The sequence below is a fragment of the Trichosurus vulpecula genome, chromosome 5 (genome assembly GCF_011100635.1).
Source record: "Trichosurus vulpecula isolate mTriVul1 chromosome 5, mTriVul1.pri, whole genome shotgun sequence".
Taxonomy (NCBI): domain Eukaryota; kingdom Metazoa; phylum Chordata; class Mammalia; order Diprotodontia; family Phalangeridae; genus Trichosurus; species Trichosurus vulpecula.
In genome coordinates this window covers 168147600-168173700 of record NC_050577.1, presented here as the reverse complement: position 1 = coordinate 168173700, position 26101 = coordinate 168147600, and the positions used below count along the sequence as shown (strand labels likewise).

General features: G+C 37.7%; 2 protein-coding genes across 2 annotated transcripts in view; one reads left to right on the top strand and one right to left on the bottom strand.

Moving 5' to 3' along the window:
• Positions 1–855: 855 nt before the first annotated feature.
• On the bottom strand, positions 856–25706 carry NUDT5 (nudix hydrolase 5). The gene is made up of 10 exons (XM_036762105.1): positions 25467–25706; positions 14939–15043; positions 13033–13100; positions 9932–9984; positions 8472–8579; positions 6262–6357; positions 5274–5375; positions 4493–4501; positions 4303–4356; positions 856–1094 (listed from the first exon to the last, which is right to left on the bottom strand). Exons 2-10 carry the CDS (start codon positions 14999–15001, stop codon positions 985–987), a joined length of 663 nt encoding a protein of 220 aa, XP_036618000.1. The 5' UTR covers positions 15002–15043; positions 25467–25706; the 3' UTR covers positions 856–984.
• The window catches only part of CDC123 (cell division cycle 123), a 98113-nt gene continuing 97685 nt past the window's right edge, over positions 25674–26101 (top strand). The window contains exon 1 of the mRNA XM_036762104.1: positions 25674–26101. Coding sequence (XP_036617999.1) covers positions 26028–26101 — 74 coding nt within the window. The 5' untranslated portion in view covers positions 25674–26027.

The following is a 26101-nucleotide window of genomic DNA, read 5'->3' as shown; positions in this document are numbered from 1 at the left end:
TTGTCTTGATTCTTACCTAGCCCTTAGTCATTGAACGGGTATGGCCTCAAACAAACCGAGACCTTGGAAAGACCTTAATTTAGAAAGGCCAAGGTCACCCACTGCATCCTAGCCACTGCCAGTCATCTTGACTTTTGTCTTGCCGCTGGACTTTGATGACCCCGGAGGAAAAAGTGAAGCTGATGACTCTGCTCAACTCTGCCTCACTTCAATCCAATTCAAGTGCAGTGATACATTACCCTCGGTGATGTTACTGGTTCTCTTTGAGAATGAAGGACTAACAAGTTGCCAGCAGTAAGGGTGAATTAAAAGAGGGCCAGAATTGAATAGTGTCAAATATTCTGCTTTCCAGAATCTAAATGTAGCAAATTTATCTGCACAGAGAGGGAACAGAGTAGGTGGGTAATCTGGTAAATGGAGATAGTATCCAAACTAATTTAAAAAAAGAACTTTTATAAACTAGCTTTAAACTTATATTAAACTTTAAGATTCAATTATATTTACTGAAAACTTAGTTTGTTGGAATGGAAAAATTGTGGGGTCGGGGGGGAGGGAGGGAAATAATTTTTCTCAAACTGAAGTTCAGAAGGTCTATTTTCATGTGGAAAGTTCCCTACAGGCTCTGTATTCACACGGTAAAATTTTTTTTCCCGTGTAATGTTTTTATAACTTATAAGCATAAGTGGAATTAGATATAACAATGGAGAGGTTTTATTCAAAGCCAGCTGATTATAATGGACTTTTAGATTTTTATATTTGTGTACTTCTTACTGAATAATTCAAAGTTAGCCTAATATATAGAGTTCAAAACATTAGGTTACACTTCATTGATAATACAATTCCATCAACACTGTGTGCATTCTATATTGCCTTTATTTTATGAAAAAGCTAATTCAAAACCTACATTAACTATGTGAATACAAAGTCCAAACTGTGAAAGATTGGCCTCGTTTATAAAAACATAAAGGTGAGTCTCGGTCAGTTTCAGAATTTCAGGAATGGCACTTCAAAGGGTTTTGCATTGGCGTGTTTCAGTGCCAAAGCATAAGAATAGACTCTGGCATCCACCTTGAGATGTTCATCAGCTACCAAGTCTATAGGAGGCAAACAAAACTAGTGAGAATACAGAAAGACAATTGTCCCACCCCCTCATATTATCATTCTTAAAACTATAGAAAAAGAGAATACTAAGCCTGGAGGGCATTTAAGTGATTGCACAATCAAGGACAGAAGAATACAGGTTCTCCAAAGGTTATAAGGATAAATCCAGTCTGATGATAACTGTTTCCCTTGTCTTTGTTAGAATATAAAACTTAAAAAAAGCCATATTCCCTATAAATGTGTTCCATTAAAATTATTACAAAGATCTTGGCATATTAGACAGACCTCACACTGCAGGCATTTACATGATGATCATTCTACCTCAGACCCTCATTGCCTCCTCCTTGGACTTACTGCTAGAGCCACTAGTTGGTTTTCCTGTTTTTAGTCTCTTCTCTTTCAATTCCTTCATCTGTACAGCAGCCAAATTAATAAGACACAGGACTGACCTCATTATTATCCTGCTCAAAAAGCGTTAGTGGCTCACTGTTGCTTTAGAATAAAATACAAACTCTATAGCCTAGAATTTAGAAGCCCTCCTAATCTGGCTCCTTCTAGCTTTCCAGACTTATTTCATCATTATTCCCCATCATGTATGCCATGTTCCAGTTGAACAGGCCAAGCCTAGATCTTCCCCATCTCCCATAAGGCTAGCTCCCATGCTAGGAAAAGTAATCCCTAACTCAGGTGCCATCTCCTAAGTGAAGTTCTTCTTGATCCCTGATGATTCTTTCCCCATGTTACCACTTTCTCCCCTCTCAAATTACTTTGTATTTATCTATGTACATGCCAAAGCATGCAGGGCCTCAGAGGTGACATCCTCCTTCATTTTTGGTTCTGTATCCTTGATGCTTTGCACATAGTAGGAACCTTCATAATGTTTGTTGAGTTGAGTAACTGAATGGACTAAAGAGCAAGATGACACATCTAAGTTAGGAATTTGTGTTTTTTGCTGCTAGAGCACTTCTTATTTTTTTAACCTAATGAATAAGTTGGTAGATGAGACAGGATTTACTTAAATTTACTCATAGAAGTATAAGGTCTTGGAGTCTTACTGTATTGGGCATTGCTCAAGGAGGACTGTTTTATATGAGGATGGTCACCTTTAATCTAGGTTTCACTGTCTCAGCTTTCTGCTCAAGAATAGGTTGCATGGGGGCAGCTAGGTGGTGCAGTGAGTAGAGCACCAGCCCTGGAGTCAGGAGGACCTGAGTTCAAATCCGGCCTCACACACTTGACACACTTGCTAGCTGTGTGACCTTGGGCAAGTCACTTAACCCCAATTGCCCTACCTTTCCCCCTGCAAAAAAAAAAAAGGTTGCATGAATTCATGCCCCATCTTTTTTTTTTTTCCTGCATAATGGTACTATCCATAAGTTGCTTTGGAAAAGGACTTAGCCTTTCACTTCAATCACCTATATGGCAGGAGGCCTTTTAATGTTTGAATATTCAGGGCAGCAACAAAGAGGAAGAGTTCAGAACCTTTAGACTTAATTGTAAATATAAAAATCAATTAGGAGGGGAAAAGACATCCTTGAAGAACGTCTACTTTAAAAGACAGAGGTTTTGTAATGATAGCAAACCCCACTGAGATGAAACCAAATAAAGAATAATAAAAAAAAACTAACATGTTTACTAGCAAATTTTGAACTCGTGATAAGCTGGAAGTCATGAATGCTCAGGACACCCACCGGCCTGAGTTTCTTCAAATAAATACTTTTCTCAAGTCTTTATTAAAACTTTCAGGACTAGAACTAAGGGCTTTTAGAAAACGGTTGAATAACAGAATTGCTGAGTTGGAAGGTACCCCAGTGGCCTTCTAGTGCAACTAACTGTACAACATGGAGGAGGATTCTGTTGATTTTTATGAGACGTTCAATATAATCTGTACTAGGGAAACTCAATTCAGTAAACCTTTATTAAGCACCTATTATGCACCAGGCATTGTGCTAAGCACAGGAGATACAAAAAGAAACAAAAGACAGTCCCTGCCCTCGGATTTTTAACTTAACAGAGGATACAATATGTAAATAAATATAAACAAAATAAGCTTTATACAGAATAAACAGTAATTATAATTAAAATTGGGAAAGTATTGGATTAAGAAAAAGAGAAGCAGCAACATGGCATAGTGAAAGAATGATGAGGGTGGTGCTCTGGCTCCAGGATAATTCACTTGGTACTTTTAGTGTGAGCAACTGGTCCTCACTCCAAATATACAGCTAGCCAAGTATCTGAATTCTCCAGCCTGGCTAATTTAATTTAGCTCTAACTGGGAGATTTGGGAACCATTTCTAGCTCAGGAGTCATTTAAAGTGTTTTAAAAGTATAGAAATGGGAGGTCTTTGTAAATAGTGCCATAATTAGCTCCACACATGCCTTTTATTTTCTTTAAAAACAAAACAAAACCAGGAAAACGTAAAACAAACAAAAAACCCCCCACAAAACCCAATAATTTTGAAGAATGACATAAGAGCACTTTGAACCATAGGTTGTCATTAGGTTAAAAAAAAGGGCATTTCAGCTTTAAAAAGGCTGATGTATTCATCTTTAGAAAGGAAAAGTATCTATCTAGATATCATGTGATTCAATAAAACAAATTCAGTATGATCTAAATTTAGAGCTGAGAGGTACCTTAGAAGTCTTCTAGTCTCAGCTCATTTTACAGATGAGGAAACTGAAGCCCAGAGGGGCTAAATGACTTGCCTGAGACACATGGCAGAGGTACGATTTGACTAAAGTGCTCCCTCCAATTGGATGAGAAAGAGCAAGTTCTCTGATATGATAAACAAAGAACCAAGACTGACCATCCATCCATCTGGGAATGGAGGTGAAACACAGGCCATTCCAATGGTTGACAATAAAATCCACATGTGGACAATGTGGGGTGTCTCTATCAATGGCAATTCAGGCTAAAGTTTTTTGTTTTTAAGAAAAAGAATTATATTATAATATTATAATTATATATAATGTAATAATTATGTATGTTATATAAATTAATTATAGCACCATATGCAAAGGTTTCCAAAAACATGTAAAAGAAAACAAGAAATGTTGGTTACGTGTAATTATCAGATTTCTAGATATCTGACTTGAGGGAAGCTATACTAAGGAGTTTTGAGAATTACGCTCAGTAGAACCAGGTGTGAGGGAGTAGAATCTAGAGATGCAGGCACAGTTAGTTGGAAGTAAGACTCTTACCATCAATTCTCTTCAATAGATCATTCTTTGGTAAAGAAACTACTTCCACAAATTCTTTAAAAAAACAAAAAACAACACAAAAAGTAAGGTCAAAAGATAAAAGCAACAATCAAGCCTGTTAGCAAGTAGAATATCTGTAATAAAATGACTTATACTTAGCCACAGAGCAGTCACTGGGAAATAAACATACCTCCATCTCCTGAAAAAACAATGCAAAAATCAGAAGATTAAAAAAGGAAATTTAACAAGGGCCTCTATGTATCTATGATAGTATCTCACATCACATGTTCCTAAATACGTGTTTTCTGCAATATAATGTTACAAAAACAGTTAAACGAGCATTAACATGTTAGTCAAAACGGTAGTCCCTGACATGCAGTTACTATCACTGAACTAGAGAGGCTGAAAGATCGAGTACTAGTTATAAACATGAGCTTGCAGCACGGTTAGTACGTATGTGCTCTTCAGGTAGTGAGCTACATGAGACTGTATTGTTTAGTTACTGAACAAAAAAAATCTTTCCTAGAAAGAGAACTGCGGAGCAGAGAACTCCACAATCTCCTCAGGGAATGCTAACATCAGAGCACAGGCAGAGCAAATGGAAGTGCAGCTCCTTACAGGGATTTTGAAAAAGTGCTCCATGGAACTAAACGGAACTAAATCAGGTGAAGTGACTAGACTAGGAAAACCTTTCTAAGTGTTTGTAATCCCCAATGTCCTGTGACTAAACTGGACCTTATTCTAGATAGAAATTTTGTACATATTATGAAACTCAACATATACAAAATGTTAAGTTGGTCAGACAATTAAATAACCATAAATAATAAATATATTGTTAGGAGAGTTGTCACAAGTCTAAGAAAGTATCTGTACAAGACTTGATTCTTTTAAATGGTTTGAAGGAGCTGGCATATTTCAGCATTCAGTACCGTTCTACCCACCACTTTAAAGAAGAGTAAATATAAGCTCACCAAGCTTTGGTTTAGGTCTCACATTTTCAGCATCATCTCCATTAATCATCACAGTCACTATATGTGTGGTACAATTTGACAAACCTGGGTCCATGCATACAGCTAAGGAAAAAGAGGCAATGGGTCACTACATCCTCCTCCTCAGAGTACAAAAGCAAAATGTCCCACTTGCCTACAATTCCAGTCAGAGCAGAAACCTTAAAACAATTTTCCACTAGTGTTATAAGCAACTCTGGAAAGTCACTTACTTTGCCCATAGTAAGTAGCAATAACTCTTGCCATGTAATTAATGAAATGAAAGAAATTGTCTTCTGGTGGACTTTAGTGAACAGTGTGGGTGGGCAAAACATCTGTCACACAGTATTTATGTGCACAGTCAATAGCGCATGCTTGTATGACTGAAGGGGCAGCAGAAACTTGCACCAATGTAAGTAAGGTTAGGGTATAAAACTGGCTCCCGTAGAGTGGGGGTTGGTGACTTTAAATGAGGATGAGAAGGGAAAGATTGGCTGAAACTATAAGGCAACAATATCCTTTCATTTATCTGTCTCAATCCTACTGAGAAACACACTAAGAAACAGATACAAACAGCAACAGTCTAAGAAAATTCCACTCTTGAAAGCTTAGTATGTTGGCGGGACTCAGTGAAGAGCCACTGGGAAGGTAAAACAAAAACAAAAAAAATCAAACTGCACAGACAGAATGGTGAAAGGAAATGGAAAAGTCTCTCAGTGTCACAGCTCTTCCCCAACTCCCACAGCTACCTACTTGTTTAGATATACTTAGGTATCCTCCTAGCTAAACATTTATTTAGAGAAAAAAACTAATTTGTTTTGAGAATTTCTTTAAAAATGAGCTTTTCTACTTGAAATGCATTTGAATTATTATTTTTAAAAATACCAAGAGTTTAGTTAGATTTTGACTAGGTTAAAAAAAACCCCAAAACAAACCCGTCCCCAAACATTTCAGAGATGATAATAATACAAACCTGGAGAACATTCAGCAACATCACCTTTGTAACCAGTTTCTTCCTCAAGTTCACGAAGAGCAGCTGTCTCTGGGCTTTCATTGTCATCTATTAGACCTGTCAATCAAATGTTTGTTTGTATAAAATTTCAGCTTCTAGGAGGGACTCCGATCCTTCCCATTTAGCCCTTGATGTGGGGAATTTGTGGGAAATAAATAGTCTTTACATAAGACCCACTCAGGTCTAGTCCTTTGATAGAAAGGGAAAGAAAAAAGTATAGTTTGACTAAATTCCTGAACATGTCCTCTGTTCATTGGAGTTTGCTATTTCTCCTGAATGGTAATATACCACACGGAGTCAGCAAAACCTACTGGCAAGGTCAATGTGCTGGTGGTTAAGAGATGTGGATTCCACTCTTGGTTCTGCCACTAACTATTTTACCTTAAGCACAGATATGCTGTGAACTGTCTGTTTCCTCATCTGCAAAACAGAGACTGCACTATCTGTCCTGCCTGTCTCCCTCACAGGGATATGATGAGGGATCCTACGGAAGAGCCAATATGGCTGCCACCTGTGAGGGAGAAGAGAAGATAGTGAGCTGAGGGTTGGTGGACATTAAGAGCATTACTATGGGACGTGAAGAAAGCATCAGGTGACAGCTGGGACTAAGGAGGAGCTGGAGGATGAACAGAGTTTGGATTTATACCCTCCTCACTCATACTAACTCGGGGCATGAAAAAAATCTGCACAAACCAGAAGAAAATGGGGATTAAAAAAAGTAAATGCAATAGCATGGGAGGAATCCTGTTCAGTTGATCTTTGATGTCCCCAATTTCTGAAGTATGATTCTATTCAATAAGCTTTTATTAAGTAGAAGATACTATTCTAGGTGTTGGGAAAACAGAGACAAAATGAAAAAACAAAACAAAACAATCTTTAGCCTCAAAGGGCTTAGACTCTACTGACTGAGACAGATAAGTGTCAAACAAATTTACAAGTATTATGTGTATTCTTCCTATGAATAAATAAGATAAAAAACCAAGCAATTTTCAAAAGGAGAAACATAAATTGTCAATGCCCTTAAGGACTGTTCACTTTCTAATTGGAGAAATGCAAATGAAAAGTTTAAGGTGCCATCTCCTTATAGGCATCACACTGGCAAAAAGAATAAATTACAAAATTATTTGTTTGAGGGGAAACAGGCACAATAACCACACACTTCTGGTGGAGCTATGAATTGACCTTCTGGAAAACAATTTGGCAACATTAATAAGAGTAAAAAAACAAAACAAAACCCCACCAACTGATCATTCATTTTGACCCAGGAATCTCACTATTACAACTACAGCTAATGAATGGTATCAAATGGGGAAAGAAAAAGACCAAACCAAATAGCAAGAAGCTATTATATAAAACAACTACAAATATTTGGGGCTATATAATAAGCTGGAAACAACTCATCTGTTCAACAAATGGAAATAGTTGTATAAATTGAGATATGTTATTAATATGTCAAAAGAAATAACTATGGATGCAAAAGAATATGGAAAATCCTAAATGGAGTGATACAGAGAGGAGAAAGGAGATTTTAGAATACAAATAATTATAGACAAAGAAAACAGGAACAAAATCTGGTGAGACAGAATACAAATCATTATTTTGTTAAAGGTAATATTCTTCCCCAAATGAAAAGTGAGATGAAAAATTAAAGCTCTAACTTTATAAGAGAATAAAGTATGTTAAAAAAATTAAACATGCTAAAATGAAAAGCTTTAATTCAAGCTAATTATGCCACTTTTCTACAAGAAGTTGATAGCCTTGAAATATTGTGTTTTCTCCCTGATATTCTAGAACTCAGAATGAATAATCTGAATGCTACTATATATGCCAGGGTGGAAAGAAGGAAAGACTTAAAAACAGGTTTCAGAGAAGGAAAAAAGAAAAATATGGTGAAGGAGAATAGTAACAAGGCAGAAAGGCTGTATTAAGTGGGGAGGTTGTGAAGAAGATTACCTGCACGGCAGGCAGGAAATCACATGCCTTACCTTGATGGTGGGCTGGAGGCACTCAAGTACCTTCCTGCAGGTGGCAGTGTGGTTCTGCTTCCCACTTGCCTGGACACAGAAATATTCCGCTTATGCCACAATGAGGCCAAAGAAGAGGATTTTCTTATAATTAGCTAATTAGTTCTTGTGAAACAATACTAAAAATCCTTTTCTTCTGTTACTCACCTGCAGGGAACTCTAAGCAGTAGCCTCCCATTGGGGGTCTGAACTGCTTCACCAGGACAATGCATTCATAATGAAGAGTTCTTTGTAATACTGGGATAATTGCCACACCTACCACCAGGAAACAAAAAGGACAAACAGGTTACATACAATTTTTGTATCAACATTAATTTGTAAAACTGGTTAAATAAGTATTCTTCCTTTTTTTAGGCACCAGGCCTATATGTGACTCAAAAGACATTTGGTAGAATGGTTTTCAATTAAAACAGTTAATTTAGTTTTTCCTCCTCTTCTTTTGACCCCCTTAAATCCTCTGCCAATAAATGTCTTCACTTTGTTCATGCATTAGCTCTCACATCCTGTTACTTTATTTTAAAGAATATCCTATTACATACTTTTATTTTTCCTTATCTAAGAGTAGTCCCAACACCATTTTGGTTTAATTTATGAATAGTTTTCTTCTGGCTGACTGTAATATTTGGTTTTTAATTTGTCCTACAGTCTAGCCATAACGTTTCTTGTTAAATTAAGCTCTGAATTTCATGTTATGTATTCTGTGGATTCTATTGGAATTTTGCCCTCTGTTCCTATTACTTCTATCCAATTTTCCTGAAATGTAATATTTAGGCTGTTTCTCTGAAAGAAGTACAATTCCCATAAAACCTCTTAGCAAACCATCTTCCAACTCAATTTCCTTGATTTGTAAAGCTCTTGTGTCATGTTTTTCCAGTTTTCTGGTCTTTTGATTTTGTTCACTTGATTCCTCTCCTAACTCTGCCTTTTTATACTCATCTGTCACATTCAAAGAATCTACTTTTTCTACTGTGTGTTTTAAATTCTCTATTATTAACATTTAAAACAGTTTAAATGTTTTGCTTTATATCTTTTAACTCTTTCATTGTTCTGAGCCACTCTTGTAGCATTTCCTTTACATTTCAAAGGCATCTAGGATGATATATCGTAGAATTTTCCATTCCTGGGGATTTTCAAGACAAATCGATTTCCTGCCTTATCATTTGTTCAATGTATTGGCTTCTTTTTTTGCAGTTGTTTGCTCAGTTTTACTTGATTATCAATTATTCGGCTGGCTTTTCTATGATGTCCCTATTTTAAGTAAAAATTAAATCAAGGACACCAATTGAGAAAAGGTGGTGTCATCACCAGAAATGGTATAGCTGGAAGGAAGAACAACTTTTGGAGGGAAGATCAACTTCCGTTTTGGACATGTGCAGCTTGAGTCATTGGGTGCATGGGAATAGAATGGAGCTGCATATGTAGATTTGGGAATCCTATAGGGAGAAGTGATGACTGCAGTCATGGAAACAGATGAGACTGGTAAGAGCCAGGATATGGGCAGAAAAAAAGAGAAGTGAGTCAAGGATAGGCTGGATGTGTTCACACTGTAGGAAGGAGGGAGAAGAGGAGCACCAGGAGAGACGGAGGATAGAGATTTGTACTCATACCATCAGCAGAAAGTCCTTCTTTCCTAGTAGTACGTTTCACAGTTTCCCAAGTTCTGTTAAGAGAGGAAGGGGAAGAAAAAACAAACAAAACATTAAAGCTGAAAGCAACAGATTAGCTGTATACCATTCAGAGTTTTGCTACTGCAAAACATGCATTTTTATTTGAAATGGTGGTCTAGAAAACCACAAAGATGTTTAGTTTTTCAGACTGACACCTTGCCTTTTGAAAATAACCAAGGTCATTACTACCAAGTTTAGTGAAATAGCTGATGTTTCATGTGATACTTGGGATCAAGGGTTCTTAACCTAGAGTCCATGAACTTTTTTTCTCAATATGTTGATAATTATATTTCAATATAACTAATTTCCTTTGTAATTCTATTTTTCATGCATTTAAAAAGATCATTGTGAGAAGAGGTCCAAAGGTTTTTAACAGTCTGCTAAGGTAGGGTCCCTGACAAAAAAAGGTTAAGAACCCCTGCTTTAGTTGCTAATCTAAATAGCAAGCCTGCTGGTTGCTGCAGCCAGAAAATTTCATGTCATTCACAGCCCAAAGGGCCCTTAATTAGGGTCGTAAGTTTATCAGTGAATCATGCTTCTCAGTTCACAAGCAATGGTGACAAGTGAGGATTTTGGCTTTGGGGGAAGTGACATTATAGAAATATTCAAGTCCCTTTGAAAATTTTCCCTTTGCCCACCTCTAGGAAAATGCCTAAGAGAAATATCTGAAGGACAGATGTGAGACTGTCTGATTCAGTTAAAAAAAAACATGCCTGAATCTACCACTTTGGTCCTCACATTTAAAGATAAATTTTCCTCACTTTGCACACACAACCTCTGCATAAATAAGCAGGTCTCTAATTCAATAAAGTGAAGAGACTTGGAACTGATTTATTTCTGACTTTAACACTGAAGAACAATTTGATAGTCATGACACTTGCCTTAGGTTTTGTGTAACACTGTAATTATCTTTTATTTTTCCTCTTAATAAAAACAGGAATTGTTATACAGAAAACTCAGGTACTATAATAGTCAAGCAAACTGCTTACACAAGGGGAAAAAAACCCCTCTTTCCTTCCTGCCCTAAGTCTTATCCTTTGATGGTCTCTCTTAAAATGGAGGTGAGTTCAGGAAAGTCAATGGAAGAGGTGAATATAAGAGGCCAGATGGCTTAGGGAACACCCCGATAGAAATGAGGCCCCAGGGATTTAGGATATTATGAGGAATTCCTTATATTAAGGTGGGAGGAGCAACAAGACAGTTCTATGGGGCAGTCGCTCCATTAAAAAAAAATTCTTCTATCCCTATGTGCTTGTTGTCTTGTGCCTTGTAGCAGAAGACAAATCAGTTAAAGAGATATAAAGGAAGGGGCTACAAAATCATAGCATTCTTTAAGCAAATTCTGAAGTGAAAACCATGCATGATCAATCAACAACAAAAATAGGCTGCTCCCAACATCTCCATACTCCTGTTAGTAGGAAAAGGAAAGCCAACCACACAAAAATCTTTGGTAAAAGTAAATAGCAAGGGTTGCAACAGAAAGAAAAACCTTTGATACAGCTCTCACTGCTGCCTCTTAAGGTCAGTCTTAAATAGACTGAAGGAGAAGGTGCTAGGAGAGGCACTGAGGACTCCAGCCCAAATGCTCTAGGAATAAGGGGAAACAAGAGGGATAGCGTCATTTCAGCAACAACAGTAAAGGAAACAAGCAGTTAGGAATGTACCTATGCCTGACAAATCAGTCTCCTTGTGGTTAATAAAGAGAGAGACTAGAGTAGAAATGCCTGTGTAAGTAAAAGATTTGTACGCAGAAAAGTCTGGGTTATAACTCAAATGGCTTTGGGGGAAAACCCAAGCAAACACTCAGTGCCCCAAAATAGGGAAATGTAAGTTTTAGCTCCCAGTTATTCAAGGAGGGGAGTATCTGGGTAAATTACTGACTTTTAAGCTCAGTTCCTTCATCCCTTTATTGGGTGATATCTGTCATCTAAAAAAAAAAATTCTATGCTGTTAAGAGCCCTGCTGTCTAGTGTCCTTTGCTATAGCAGAGCTTTGAGTCTCTTTTCTTGCTCAGCAGTATCATGAGATGCGGAGAAAGACAACTCTGTAAATTATAAATGATACCAGACACAGTAGCAACGAAGGAGAAGTTTGCCAACATTAACCATGTCTCTAAAATTATAATTTGTCCCTTTCATCTTTTTTTTTGTTGAGGCATTTGGGATCAAGTGACTTGCCCAGGGTCACATCCCAGGCCAGATTTAAACTTGGGTCTTCCTGACTCCAGTGTTGGTGCTCTATCTACTGTGCCACCTAGCTGCTCCGACCCCTTTTTTCAAAGGATGCAAAAGGAGAGATTTTCTCATGTTGGTCTTAACTTCCCTTGATGTGATTATGTATGTAAATAGCATAAGTTTCTTGAAAAAAGAAAAGAAAAACCCCAAAACATTCTTTAAGTTCTTAGATTTAGCTTTAAAAGTATTAAATCAATAAGCATTTAGTACAATTTTAACAAGCATTAAGATAAATAAATGCTTGTTGTTCTTGTTAAAAGCACATAGTAGGTACCAGGTACTAGACTCTGAAGATACAAATATAAAGAATGAAACAATCCCTGTTCTCAGGCAGTTTAATGTGTTAGAGGCTGGGTGCTAGAGTAAAAGTTCTGAGACTTTTTGCAAAGTTTCACTATTTGGTGGAAAGGAGCCACAATCTTTAATGTGAGGAACTACATTATAGACATTTTACTAAATTTTCAAAAATTTTAATTTAGAATTGGTATAATTATTTTTACCCAGTCTAATATGACGATACTAAAATTTAAGTTACTTTTAAATTTTACTTAAGTGGCATGTAATGCCATAATCACAGAGAATAAAGTGAGATTTGAACTCAGTAACTACTATAGAAAGTATGCTTTTAAACTTTAGGCCTTTTAAAAGCTAAATATACCATTAAAATGAAAATAAGTGATTGGCCAGATTACTTAAGTCTAATATAAAATACATTTAGAATGAGAGAAGTATTTACAGATTTGTCATGAGAGAGATTCTCAGAATATAAGGACTGAGCACTTCTTGAGTAGGAAAAGTTTTTTTTACCTTGTTTTACCAGTGGGATCCACATAAGTTGTTTGTTCAAGCTTGACCCATTTTCCTTCTGTAATCAACTAAAAGGAGGTAAGAATAACAAATTGGGAAAATTTCAAACCGAAGAATGTTTTCTTTTTAATTCAGACAGAAAGACTTTCTCTGTTCAGTCTTAGTAGAAAGCCATGATAACACTAAAAATATATCCTTTTAACAACTTTCTACTTATGGATTTAAAGACTGTCTACAAGCTCAGATTTTAAGCCTGCTTATCTGAAGAAATGAGATTATTTCTTGGTGGACCACCGAGAGGCTGGGGAAAAAGTTTAAGAAGTCTTCTGAATTTATTGGTCTTGGGAACTGATCAGTATTTTTGTTTGATATATTCTTATGAACAAAGAGCTGAGGAAGCTATACTGGAATGCTGATTATGGGAGATATGGTGTATATCTAATGGCTGAACTTGTATGGTCCATACTATTCATATACAATGGGCATACCAGGACTTTTACTGCCTACATATTTCATTGTGGGATTAGGATTATAAAAACTAATTTAGTTTTGGTATATTTTGAACTAAGAAGGAAGTTTATGTATGCTTTTCTTACAGTATTTCTCTTCTACTTTTTGCTAGCAAGAACAGAATTATCATTAGTAGATCAGCTTATAAATATAATAAAGACATTTTCAGAGTAAAAAAATGCATTCTGGAAGGGTACTAAAATCAGAGTTCTCAGAATGGTTTCAAATTTATCCTCTGGAACCTTTCCAAAAAAAAGGGACTAATTTGAAAAACAACAATAAAACAAAACCCAAAACAAACACCCACCAAAAAAAAAAGATGAACAAACATGAACCCTAAGTTATTGCTGGAACTCAGTGCTACATCTGACAACTACTTACTTTTAGGTCTTTAGTGTTCTAAAAACAGTGTAAGTTACAGTCACCAACTTCATTTGCTAGTCATCCCTCAAACTGCTACTTGACTCATTCTCATATTTATTCTTATTCAGAGCTCTAGGGTAATCTAGGGGTATGTTTATATATTTCCTCATTAATTAAATTTCAACATCTCTTTAAACTAAGTTTAGTGGCCCCACCTTAGTTTATCAAATACCTCCTTTCCCAACAATAATTAATTTTATCTTTATATTAAATCCCTTGAAGTTACTGCATATATAATTTTTAACAATGAAATCAGTAATAAAATACTTGTTTATTCAGGATGACAATGTAGAGGTTCTTTTAAGCTTTCCGCAGACCTTCAATCTTAATAATTTCTATCCAGATTAATTCTTATAAAATTCTCTTTAATATTTCTTCAGAAAGTTAAAACAAGTCTAACAAGAAAAAAAGTTCCTTACTTTCTTTTCCTGTCTTTTCTATAGTTTATCTCATTGATTCTCACTGATCAAAGTTACATTCTCACACACTTCTTCAATCCAAAGGAAGAAAGAGGTGCCTCATAGAATGACAATTACACCCCTGATTCTTAGCTTTTCTCCTTTCAGAAGAGACAGTTAACAGTTTACATCACCTCTATGGGAAAGGCTTTTGAAATGGGGGCTACATGGGTAGTATAGCAATTATGAATGGTTTAAGTCTTCTAATTCAGTGAACAGTATCCAAATGGATACTGCCTTAAATTAGTTTACCTAAAATGCATCCAGTGCATTACTTAACAAAAACTGAGAATACTACCATGCTAACATGCCAAAAATTTCCAGAGGTTTATTTCACCTTTAGTTACTTATGGAGACAACTAATAATAGGCATACCATTGTTCCCATAGTAAAGTAATATCTGGATCTTAAAAAAACATCTCTTTGGAATTCTATCCTCATGTATTAGGGATAACCATTTGAGGAAAAAAGATGCAGCAATTAATATGGAGAGGTGAAGAAAAAAAAATTTGTACCTCTTCTGTTAGGATAGACTCTTTGGTAACTTTATGAGAATCCACAGGTGCTTTGTTTTCCATTTTCAAAATACGTGGTCCTTGCTGTCTTCTAGTAAGTTTACTCTATAACAAAACAATATTCCTTTAGGCTAAAGTTAGTTCACTTTTAGATCATCTCTTCTAAATACTCTCATTTAATGTCAAGGAAATCACTGAAATATCTCCTCTTAAAATGGAAACTAAAGATTGGCAGTTTATGGAGAAGACAAAGACACAATTATCTTACCAAAATATAAGTACCAGATTGATACCAGCAGATTACAAAGTGTTATAAGTGGACTCTAAATGTACCAAGAAAGACACGGTTTCTAGGCTAGGACAACTTGATATATAGCAGAAGTTCAACCTTTCCAGTTTAGTCTTAGCTTCTTGCCAAGCTATTTTAAAAAAATTATTGGTTTTGGCAGCAATTTCTACGATGGGTCAGTCAGATGATTTTTTTAAAATTGCCAACTTTCCTGGAATTGATCTGATAAAAAAAATTAATCACCTAGACTGTTATTTACTCAAAAAAAGTTAATGGCATATTTTATTGGGAATTAACTAATTCCACAAAACTTGCTAAGTAAAACATTTTATTACTGTCTGGATTATTCACATGCCTGAACAGCTAATATAATTTTTTAGAGGTAACAACAAAAGATTAATTCTGAACGGATAAGACAAATTTTTTTTTTAAGAATAAGAACTCCCTTTAAAAAAAGCTGAACACGTATACCTCAATTTCAAATAAATATTGATGACGAGCATTTAATGTTGAGAAGTGAGTAGCACCAAGAAAATCAAATTAGAGCTTTAATAGATATTATCCTAAAGTCTTTTAATTAGTTCCTCTCATGGTGGAGGTCTACCCTGCCTTCTCCAGGAATGTAAGCTCTGGCAAGTCCTAGCAAGTGGAAAGGTTTAGAATATGAGCTGGTTTACTAAATGGATCTGTCCAGATAGGAGTAGTTTTATTAAGTTCAGATAAACTCATTACTAAAGAATTGGTTAGCAGGTGACACATTTCTTTTCAGTTCTAGCTATTCAAAAGTGGGCTAAGGTGTAGAGAGATTGTATTGTGGCTAATAATGCACTCAAATGAATCACAAACATTTAAACGATTCAGACAATTCATTAATTATGGAACAGATTATGTATATGTATAAGTGATTGGGAGATTTTGATTAAAAATAATATTTTGTCTGCTACTCAGGCATCAGCTCAGAATAATAAACGAGACTGAAATACTAAGAGAAGAAAACTCACATCTATGCACACATCTGGATAGTTACAATGCATTTATAGATTTAGGGCAGTTGGGTCAGAAGGAGCAGGTGAAGAGAATGATACCTGTTTTACTGAATTTTATAAGTCAATAAGCATATTCAGATGCTTCCAAATTGCTTTATAGACTATAGTAATTTCAATTACACCAGTTTAGGTTTTTACATAACAAATCCTTGCTAGACTATGTGACGTAGGTAACATATAATTAAGCTTCTCAAGTTCAGATAAGTGAAGGCAGAGTATCCCTGCTTCCTCCCAAATAAGATCCTGACTTCTTTTTTTTCTGAAAGGACTAGTCTTCAAGAACACAGAACTTTAAAAATTGTTTAGTTTCAATATATATGTATACCATTACTGTTTTTTTTTGTGACTGTCCAATTTCCTAGCATATGAATATCAAGATTAAGATATACTGAAGAAGTATTAAAATTCCTATGTTTAGGCATACAAAATTAAAAATGGAAACTACCCCTATCATCAGGGATCTTAGGTTATTGGGAGAAATAACAGGAACACCAAAAAGCAAATACAATATATACAAAGTAGACACAGTTATTTCTGAGGGGAAGGCAGAAGAAATCAAAGTAGCTTTCTCTAAGAGGTGGCAGTTGGGATGGGCTCTGAAGGAAACCTGGGATTCTAAGAGGGGAACGAGTGCATTTCAGGCATGGGGTAGGGAAATGCAATGCCCTGTACAGGCAACTACAAGTAGGCCAGTTTTTCTGGAAAATAAAGGGCATGAAAGGGAGTAATGACTATTAAAGCCTTGGAAAGAAGATAAAGCCAGATTGTGAAAGGCTTTAAAAGCCAGAGGAGGGCGTATTTTATCCTGGAGGCAGGAGGGAGGTACTGAGCCTTGGCATAGTCAGACTTAGACTCATAAAGATTAGATTTAGGAATCATCAACTCAGCAGCAGTGTGGAAGAAAATTAGAATAATCAGAAATTTCTTCTCCCCTTTGTCTTCTTCATAGTTTATCTCATAGATCTCACTGATTAAACTCTCAGATTCTCCCGCACTCCACAGGGAGAAAAAAAGTCACCTTGGAAATATAGTTACAATTTTAATTTTTAGTTTCTCTCCTTTCTCTGGGAATTAGAAGGCTATTAGAATAGACCAGCTTGTGATGAGGGCCTGAGCTACTAGAGTGGAACTGTGTGACTAGAGAAGAGGGGATGGATACTCTATAGGAAGGCTTTAAACAACTTGGCTAGTGAATGGATCCAATGGATGAGGGAGGAAGACTCATGATGACTCTGAGATTGCCAACTTGGGTGACTAGATGGATGGTGTTATCTTCAAAAGAAATAATGAAGGAAGAAGGAATGGTTTTGGAGGAAAGATGAAGAATTCTAGTTGGGACATGCTGAGTTTGAGAGGCATTTGGGATATCCAATTGAATACATACGATAGGCCTGCATTGGAGTACTGTGGGAAACTACAACTCTGCCTTTAACAAGTAGGACTTTTTGAGAATGCTCTTGTATACAAGACGTTCTAAATCTGGTATTATATTAGAGCCAACCTAGTCAACCACGGACTATTTCCAGTGGAACGGCATGTTGGCTCCTTAGTACAAGCAGAACAACTCTGACCACATCAAGAAGTGGTGAAATTGAGTTGGGTTTGAGAGCTGGAGTGACTGGGGAGCAGCAGGCCAAGAAGGAGGGGGAAAAAATCACCAAACAACTTTTATTTGTGACTTCCTAGAAGCAATTTTTCTTCCTTGTGCTAATGTGGTAGTGAAGAGTAGACAGGAAATTCCGAGGTGCTAAGACCTGGTTTGGGGACAGTTTCACTGTCTCCACCCTCAAAAATATAGCTGATATTGCATAATTAGGACTGTGTTGTTAAAAACTCACTTTCAGAGTTCTGTTGTGTAATAATCTGTACATGTGAGATTAGATTAGCCTTAGATTACACTCTAAATCCTTTTTATTCCCCCCCAATCTAAGAATTACTTTACGGGCTGTCTGGACTAAAAAAAGAAACGAGCCCAGTATGCAGTACTTTAAGCTTACAAAATGGCGTTAATAACCCAGTGAGGTAAGCAGTTACAAGTATTAATAGCCTCATTTTATAGAAAAGAAAATGGAGGCCCAGAGGGTTTAACTGATTTGTCTTGATCACATGTTAAGAGATTTCCTAGAATCTCTTTTTTTCCCCCTGACATAGTGGCACCACAATACTTTTAATAGCATAGGACAGGGTTCAACATTATTGCTAACTACGGAACTTACAATCTGGTTGCGGGGAAGATAACTAAAAATAGGGTAGGGAAAAGAAGAAGGCCCTAGAAATGACAAATGAATGGTAGACAATTAAAGGTCAAAAAAAGTTTGAAGAGAGATCATTGTAGGGAGAATAATCAGAGAAAGCTTCAAGGAGGAGGTGAGAACTGAAGTGAGCAGGAGGAATTAAACAGGTGGAGAGAAGGGCATGAACAAAGACTAAGAGCCACCAACATGTAAAGGTATGTTTAGGGGAAAAGTAGACCAGTCAAACTAGAAGAGTGGGTTCATGTCTGGATGTGGCAGGAAGCAACTGAAAAAGACTGTGAAAGCCCTTGCATATCACATTAGGAAGTTTGGATTTTTATCCTGTAGGCAATTAGTTTTTGAGAAGGCATGATGAAAGTGCTATTTTAGGAAAATTAATATGTCAGCAGCATATGTGATAGATTTTCCCCACCAGAAAGTATGTAATCTAAACAGTAAGCTCTAGAATCTTATTCTCTGGGGAAGGACAGAGGAACTTGTCCATGTATTTGACTAGCACTAGTGAATCATGAATCTTTGATCAGTGTGGAACTCAAAATACTTTAGGTTTGAATTCTGACACCATGTGACCTTAAACAAGTAATTTCAATTCTTTAAGCTTCAGTTTCCACATTAAGGTACAGTACCTGTGATTTTGCTAGTGTAGGAACTTCCTAGAAAAGAAGCCACCAATTCTTAGAGGTGCCTAGAGCACTGGGAAGTTAAGTGACTTGCCTAGGGTCACACAGCCTCACTGACTCCCTCATAGATGCCTTCTCATCCATAGCATGAGCATAATACTTGTGATACTTTATAGAAATGTAATTAAAGAGTAAAGAGAGGAGAAAGATGAAAGTTAGCAATCACAATCTAACAATTTGAAGAATGCCAAGAATTTTTATTAGTATCTCTAAGGTTGGAAGCTCTGAGAATAGCTGATTAGAAGTAAAACATTTGGACTATACCTAAAAACAACAAAATTGTATATAATCGTGATAGAACTTAATATACTCTATCTATAGCCTAATAGGCAAAAATATACCTTTTGTGTATCAAACGACTTTACCTCATTGAGAAATAGGGGAAGCTATGGAAATTAGTGTCTGAAAATAAGAAGCCAAATTGTAGAACACATAAATGTCCACAGCCATTTGTCTTGCTTCAGTTTAGGAAAGTCTAGCTACATTCCTATGTGTAGAATCTAGATTTCTAGATCCAGTCTAGTCCCAATGGTAAGACCTGTTTGGGAGCTCTGCTCATTTTCCAGTAAACTTAGATTGTGATGTTCAGAACCATCTTTGACCCTAAGAAGACCAAAATCCCAGGAGGGGATCTAAACTGGCCATTCTACAGTCAATGTACAGCACAGCCAGTGAAAGAAGGTCTGGCTACTTTCATGCACCATCATCCCATTCTGGGGAAGAAAAAGAGATCTAACATAGAATCAAAATAGTGTTTTAAATCTTATGATATGGCTATCAGGACACAATGTTCTGGGGCTAAACCTAAGAGATAAAACATCAAAAGGCAAATTAGTAAATAATCGAGAATTTAGGAAAGAAAAGCATAGTTTTTACTATGCTAAAGAAACTTGAAAATCATAAAGCCTATGCTTCACTTGCCTTTTTGAGCCAAGAAACAAATGATTTATACATATACTATGCTTAGTCACTAGCCTACTATGTTCAAATTAGTGTTTGAACTTTCTGCATATGAATTCTTAAAAACAACATCAATTTTAAATGGTATATGTAGCATTGCCAAAGGTTCTTTTGCAGGAAGCTTAGTATTCAAAGCAAAATGAAACTGCTAAAATTTTACGTAGCTATCTATATCAGCATATAGATGTTTTACATGTCTATGTATGAACTGAATGGGGCCTTGACTATCCTATAGTTTATTATGTTCCTTAGGTTGAACCTAAGATAGCTAAATCTGCCTAAGAAATTAACTAATCCTTGACCACTTCATTATGGAAAATAACCTTAAGACAGAAAATAAAGGCATTTGGATTTTCTCTCTACCTCAATATAACCATGTTACACTGTCACTGAACCTGAATGTACTGGTTAAGCATTTATACTTTTAAGGGAACCCTATATTCAGTTACGAAAAAATCCCTAATTTTATTGAACAAAGGATGCTATTACTTCATATACTCATAATATGGTATATTAAAGGAAAAGTAATCAAAGAACAAATTAACACACAAAGTGTGCTACCTGTTGCCACCATACCTATATACTATACTCTGAGAAAAGAATAAGATTCACCTCTTTAGTTAGACTTAATCTACTTGGGTCAGTTCTGAAAATATATTGAACTCTAATGGATAGCATCCTTTTTGAGATGGAAATTTCCATTAGTTTAATAGTAAAACAAAGCTAGTGACCTCAAAGAATACTCCACAGCTCACTTCTGTTCACATTTCTGTTTAACTGGGTGATCATTAAGCAATTAAAAAAGTAAGACAGGATTATACAATATATTCACCCTTCAGCCACTGAACAGTAGACAGCAGGAGTAAAATGCCAACTTAAGAAAGCTTCAGCTATCCCTGTCATTCTCTTAACTACTTCAACTTTAACTTTCAATTTGACTAACAAGTTAAATGCCAAAGGTCTGGAGTGTGACTCTATCAACACAATTGTGATCTGTAAGGTTATCAAATTAGAAGGATCAAGGTTATGGATATAATCTATCTGGACTTTAACTTTAGCAAAGTTAAATATCAAACTATTCTTTTTTCCTAGAATTAAAAAAAATAATTTTCAGGTCCACATTTTCTCTCTCCCACCCCCACTCTCAATTAAGAAAGCAAGAAAAACAAACCTATCATGCATAGTTAAGCAAAACAAATTTCCTGTACTGTTCAAGTTAAAAAAAAAAGTCTGAATCTGCACCCCTCTATCTGGAAGTGAACAGCATTCAACTATTCTTTTAGAGAATCTGGAAAAGTATGGAATAAATGGTAATAAAAATTAGTTGGATTAAAAACTGGTTGAATAGAAAGATTTAAATAAAACCCACAAGCATTTATTAAGTATCTACTATCCACGAACTGTGTTAAGAGCTGGGGAATACAACGTCAAAAGTAAAATACCAGAGTCCTCTCCCTCAAGGATCTTACATTCTAATGGGGGAGGATAATATCTGCATATACAAATATATACAAGACAGATACAAGACAAGGGGAAAGCACAAGCTGCTAAGGGAAATGGGAAAGGTCTTATGCAGAAAGTGAGTCCTGAAGAAAACCAGGGATTCTAGGATGTTGAGAGAAAGAAAGAGAACATTCTCAGGCATGGGAGACAGTCAGTAAAAAAAGCAGGAGGGAAACAAGGAGTCTGCGTGAGGAACAGTAAGTACGCCAATAGGTCTACGGCTCCATAGAGAGGGTGAAGGGGACTAATGGATAATACTGAAATAAAAGGTAGGAAGGGGCCAGATTGTGAAGAGCTTTAAATGCCAAACAGAGGAACTTCTATTTGATCCTAGAGGTAATAGAGAGCCACTCAAGCTTGAGTGGGGAGTGACAGTCAGAGCTAGGCTCCACAGCTGTGCGGATGATAGAGTGGAGTGAGGAGAGAGCAGAGGCAGGAACTCAAACAGGAGACTTGCAATAGCCTAAGAGTCCAGGTGAGAAATGTTACTTGTTCAATGTCAACCTGGCAGGAGGACTCTAGAGAAGTGTGCACTGGCTATCTTGGTGCTGTGCTGCCCAACATTTTAATCAATGAGATCAGATATGCAGATGACCCAGGCCAGGAGGGATAGTTAATATAATGGATGGCATTTGGGATCCAAAATGATCTTGATTCAGCATTAGGCTGAAGTAGATGAAACTTTATAGGGATAAATACCAAGTCTTACACTTGGGTTAAAAAAAATCAACTTTGCAGGTAATGAATGAGACATAGTTAGGCAAATAGTTGAAAAAGATCCAGGAGTTTTAGTGGACTATTAGCTCAGTGAGTCAGCAGTGTGATGTGGCAAGCAAAACATCGAATGGAATCTTGGTCTGCAGTGAAAGCTATAGCTTCCAGGAGTAATGAGGTCCTTCTGATCTCTGCCTGGGTCAGGTGACTTTCAGAATACTGTAGGAGCCAGAGTTGAAGAAAGGCATTGGTAAGTTGGGAGTGTCCTGAGCAGAGCAAAGATGGTGAAGGACCCTGATCTATGCCACGTAAGGAGTAGCTGCAGGAATTGGGATGTTTAGCTAAGAGAAGACTCAGGGGGCATACGATAACTATGTTCACGTATGTGAAGGGCTGGTGTGTCAAAGAGAGTTAGCTATGTCTGGTCTCTTCCCAGAGGGCGGAAATAGGAGCAAGGGCTAGAAGCTGCAAAGGCGTAAATTTGGGTTTGATGTCAGGAAAAACTTGTTAACAATTAACAAGTGTAGAATGGGTTGCTTTGAGAGTTTCCCTATCCCAGAAAGCCTTAGAGGCTGAATGACCACCCTTTGGGTGAAGTTCCTGCTGGGGTATTATAATAATAATAATAATTAGCATTTTAATAGTGACTTGAGGTTTGCAAAGCATTGTGCATGCCATCTCATCTAACACTCAAAACAGCTATGTGAGGTAGGTGCTATCCCTACATTATGAGGAGGAAACTGAGAAAAGCTATGTGCTGACTGGCACTAGGGTCACACAGCCAGTAAGTATTTGGGATGGGTCTTCCTAACTCCAGGACCAACACCCTCTCCACTGCTTTACCAGCTGCCTCCATGGGATATAGAGGGGTTGGACCAGAGGGCTGCTATAGTCTCTTCCAACTCTAGAATTCTACTGTCAAAGAATTCCTAGAATTTATAACTGGAGACAATCTCAGAGACAATCCAGTTCAACCCTTTCAATTTACAGAGAGGGAGCTAAGATCTGGTGGGGTAAAATGATTTGTCCAAGGCCATAAAGGTAGTAAGCAGCAGAACTGGGATTCACATGCAGGTCTTCAGAAGCAAAACTGAGTACAATTCCATAATACAAGCTGCTAGACAATTGTTATTTAGATTGAGGGAGAGGTATGGAGGAGAAAAGAGGGAGGAACCCTCCCCCAGAAGAATATTGAAATATTTAGATTCAATATATTTGATAAAGAATAGTTCATCAGCTTACAGTCAGTCCTAACAAGAGAAAACAAGTATTTTGCTGACATACTAGTGAGAGATGACTTAGTTATAATGATGATGGAACATTGAGGGGAGTGATTTATAAAGCAGGTATACTACTATGAGGTGGACAGATGAAAACTGTATTATATTTTAGAGGTAGAAAGATTAAACCAGATGGTACAATCTTTGGGCACGTCGTTACATGCCAAGAGTTGTAGTGAGAATCCCATATTTGTCTACATGAGCAATGCCTCAGTTTGAATGCAGAGCAGGCATAGTGAGGCCATAGGTTCCCCACCAATGCCATAAACAAAACTTTGAAGAAAAGCTTAAAATCGTTTCAGTCAAATTATGACAGGAAAAAAGTGTATCTGGAGCTAGAAGAGATCTTTGAGCTCATCTATTCCAGCCCTCCCCATATTACAGAAGAGGAAACTGAGGCCCAGATAAGAGAAGTGACTTGTCCAACGTCACACAAAAAGTAGTAAAGTCCCTTGGCCCCAATTCATGTTTTCCCCTACTCTACTTATTTTACAGACTAAATCTATTGTTACTTAAAAGCTGCTGCTAATTAATACTACAAAGTAACATAAAGGATGTAGAAATCATACACAGCTTGAAAAACACATAATTAACAAATACTTGAATCCTGTAAATGGTAATTTAATACAGTAACCTCTGATTAAAGTCTCCGTCAGATGTGAAATTTGATTAACATTTACTCCTTGTGCTCTAAAAGTGTGTAAAATAACCTCTTGCTGTCTAACATTAGTATTTTTAAATTATAAAGCTACTGCTCATTGGCTCAAATATTTATTGAGTAACTATCACATGGTTGGGGGGGGCAAGGCATATGGAGAGAAGGGTCTTTTACAAAGATGAGAACAGCTCCTCTTCTTATTTGGGTACCTGTGTAGTAAGAGGTGCAATATAATTATAATGTGCCGTGGAAGTTCACATCAAGGAGTTAACTTGGCAGGTTTTCAGTGTAGTAGAAATCTTCAATTTCTGGAGACCTTCCCCCCCCCCTTCCCCTCCTCCCCCCGGCGAAGTTACCTTTACCAAATAGACTCAGAACACAATTTTAAAATTTTATTTTGTTTCAACAGCTTTAAAATGCTATTATTCCTAATTAAGATAGTTTTTTTGGGGGGTAGCATGTGTAAGGTACCACTGGCCCCTTTTCACAAACTAAATCGGTTTATTAAATTTATTGCTTCTTCTGTTCCCAAAACAACGAAAAGAATGATCCAATGCGATAATAGCTGCAAAGCGCTTAACACAGTTCCCGGCACATGGTAAGCACTATGAAAATGTTAGCTTATCCGGAATCTGAGTCACCCATACAAAACTTCCCCAAGAGCAGACATAATTGCCAGCAAACTGTTTTTTGCAATTATGTATCCCTGAGGCCATGCCCGGCCAAACCATTTAGCAGTAATATCTAGAGATTAAATGGGGCAACGGACGTTTCGAGTGAGCAAAGTCAAAGGACTTCCCCAGGAATAAGTGTTCAATGAATGGGAGGTGTTGGTGCAGAGGAGGTGGTGCAGGGGGGGAATTATCTCCTGCAATAGAAAAATGACCCTCCTTTTCCTCCAATATCTGCTTTCCTTGACTGGTCCAGATGCGACCCCAACCCTAAGTGCCTCTCGCCAGCACATTGGAGCTGGCATCTTAAAGGGTGTTTCTATATCCCCCCCGGCCCAGCATCCCGAGCCTCTTGCTCTCTTCTTCTCCCCCTTCCCTCCCCAAGTCGCAGCCCCGACGTGGGCACGCACACCCACCCCGCTCAGACTGCTGGAGACGACTCCGTGCAGAGACTGGCTGTGGGGTGAATTACCTGCCCCGAGGTATCGGGTGCTGGGAAGAGCGTCGCGGTGGGGAAGGGACGAGTGGAATGCGGCGGCGGGAGCTGCGGCTGCAGGCGAAGCCCGTGCCAGCGTCCAAGTCACAGCCTGCACCGGCCGTGAATGGTAGACGGCGCGCGGGCAGCCCTCTCGGCACCCGTACAAACCTAACTTTGCCGCGGGGGGCCGGGCGTTTCGGCGTTTCTCCTTCCGGGTCAGGGGGACACGGAGGGGAGCAAACCAGATAGTCTTAATCTTCTTCTCCCTCCTCAGCTTCCCCCAAAGCCTCCGACTGAAGCTGCCTGCCCTTCCTTGGCTTTTTAAAAGCGGCCACACACCCCGACCCCTTCCACTCCACGTGCCTCTTCCATCTCATCTCTTCCCCTCCCCACTTCCTCTCCGGGCCGCGTCACTGGACCGGAAAAGTGCTCGAACAAAACCTACCGGTTGGCTCTTCGGGGCTCCTGGGAGGGCCGTTCCGGGTGAAGGGACCCCAAATAAGAAAATCCGGAGGCGGCGGCGGCGGCGGCGGCGGCGGCGGCGGCAGCAACAACATGAAGAAGGAGCAGGTGCTCCACTGTCAGTTCTCTGCGTGGTATCCTCTGTTCAGGAGCCTCACTATCAAGAG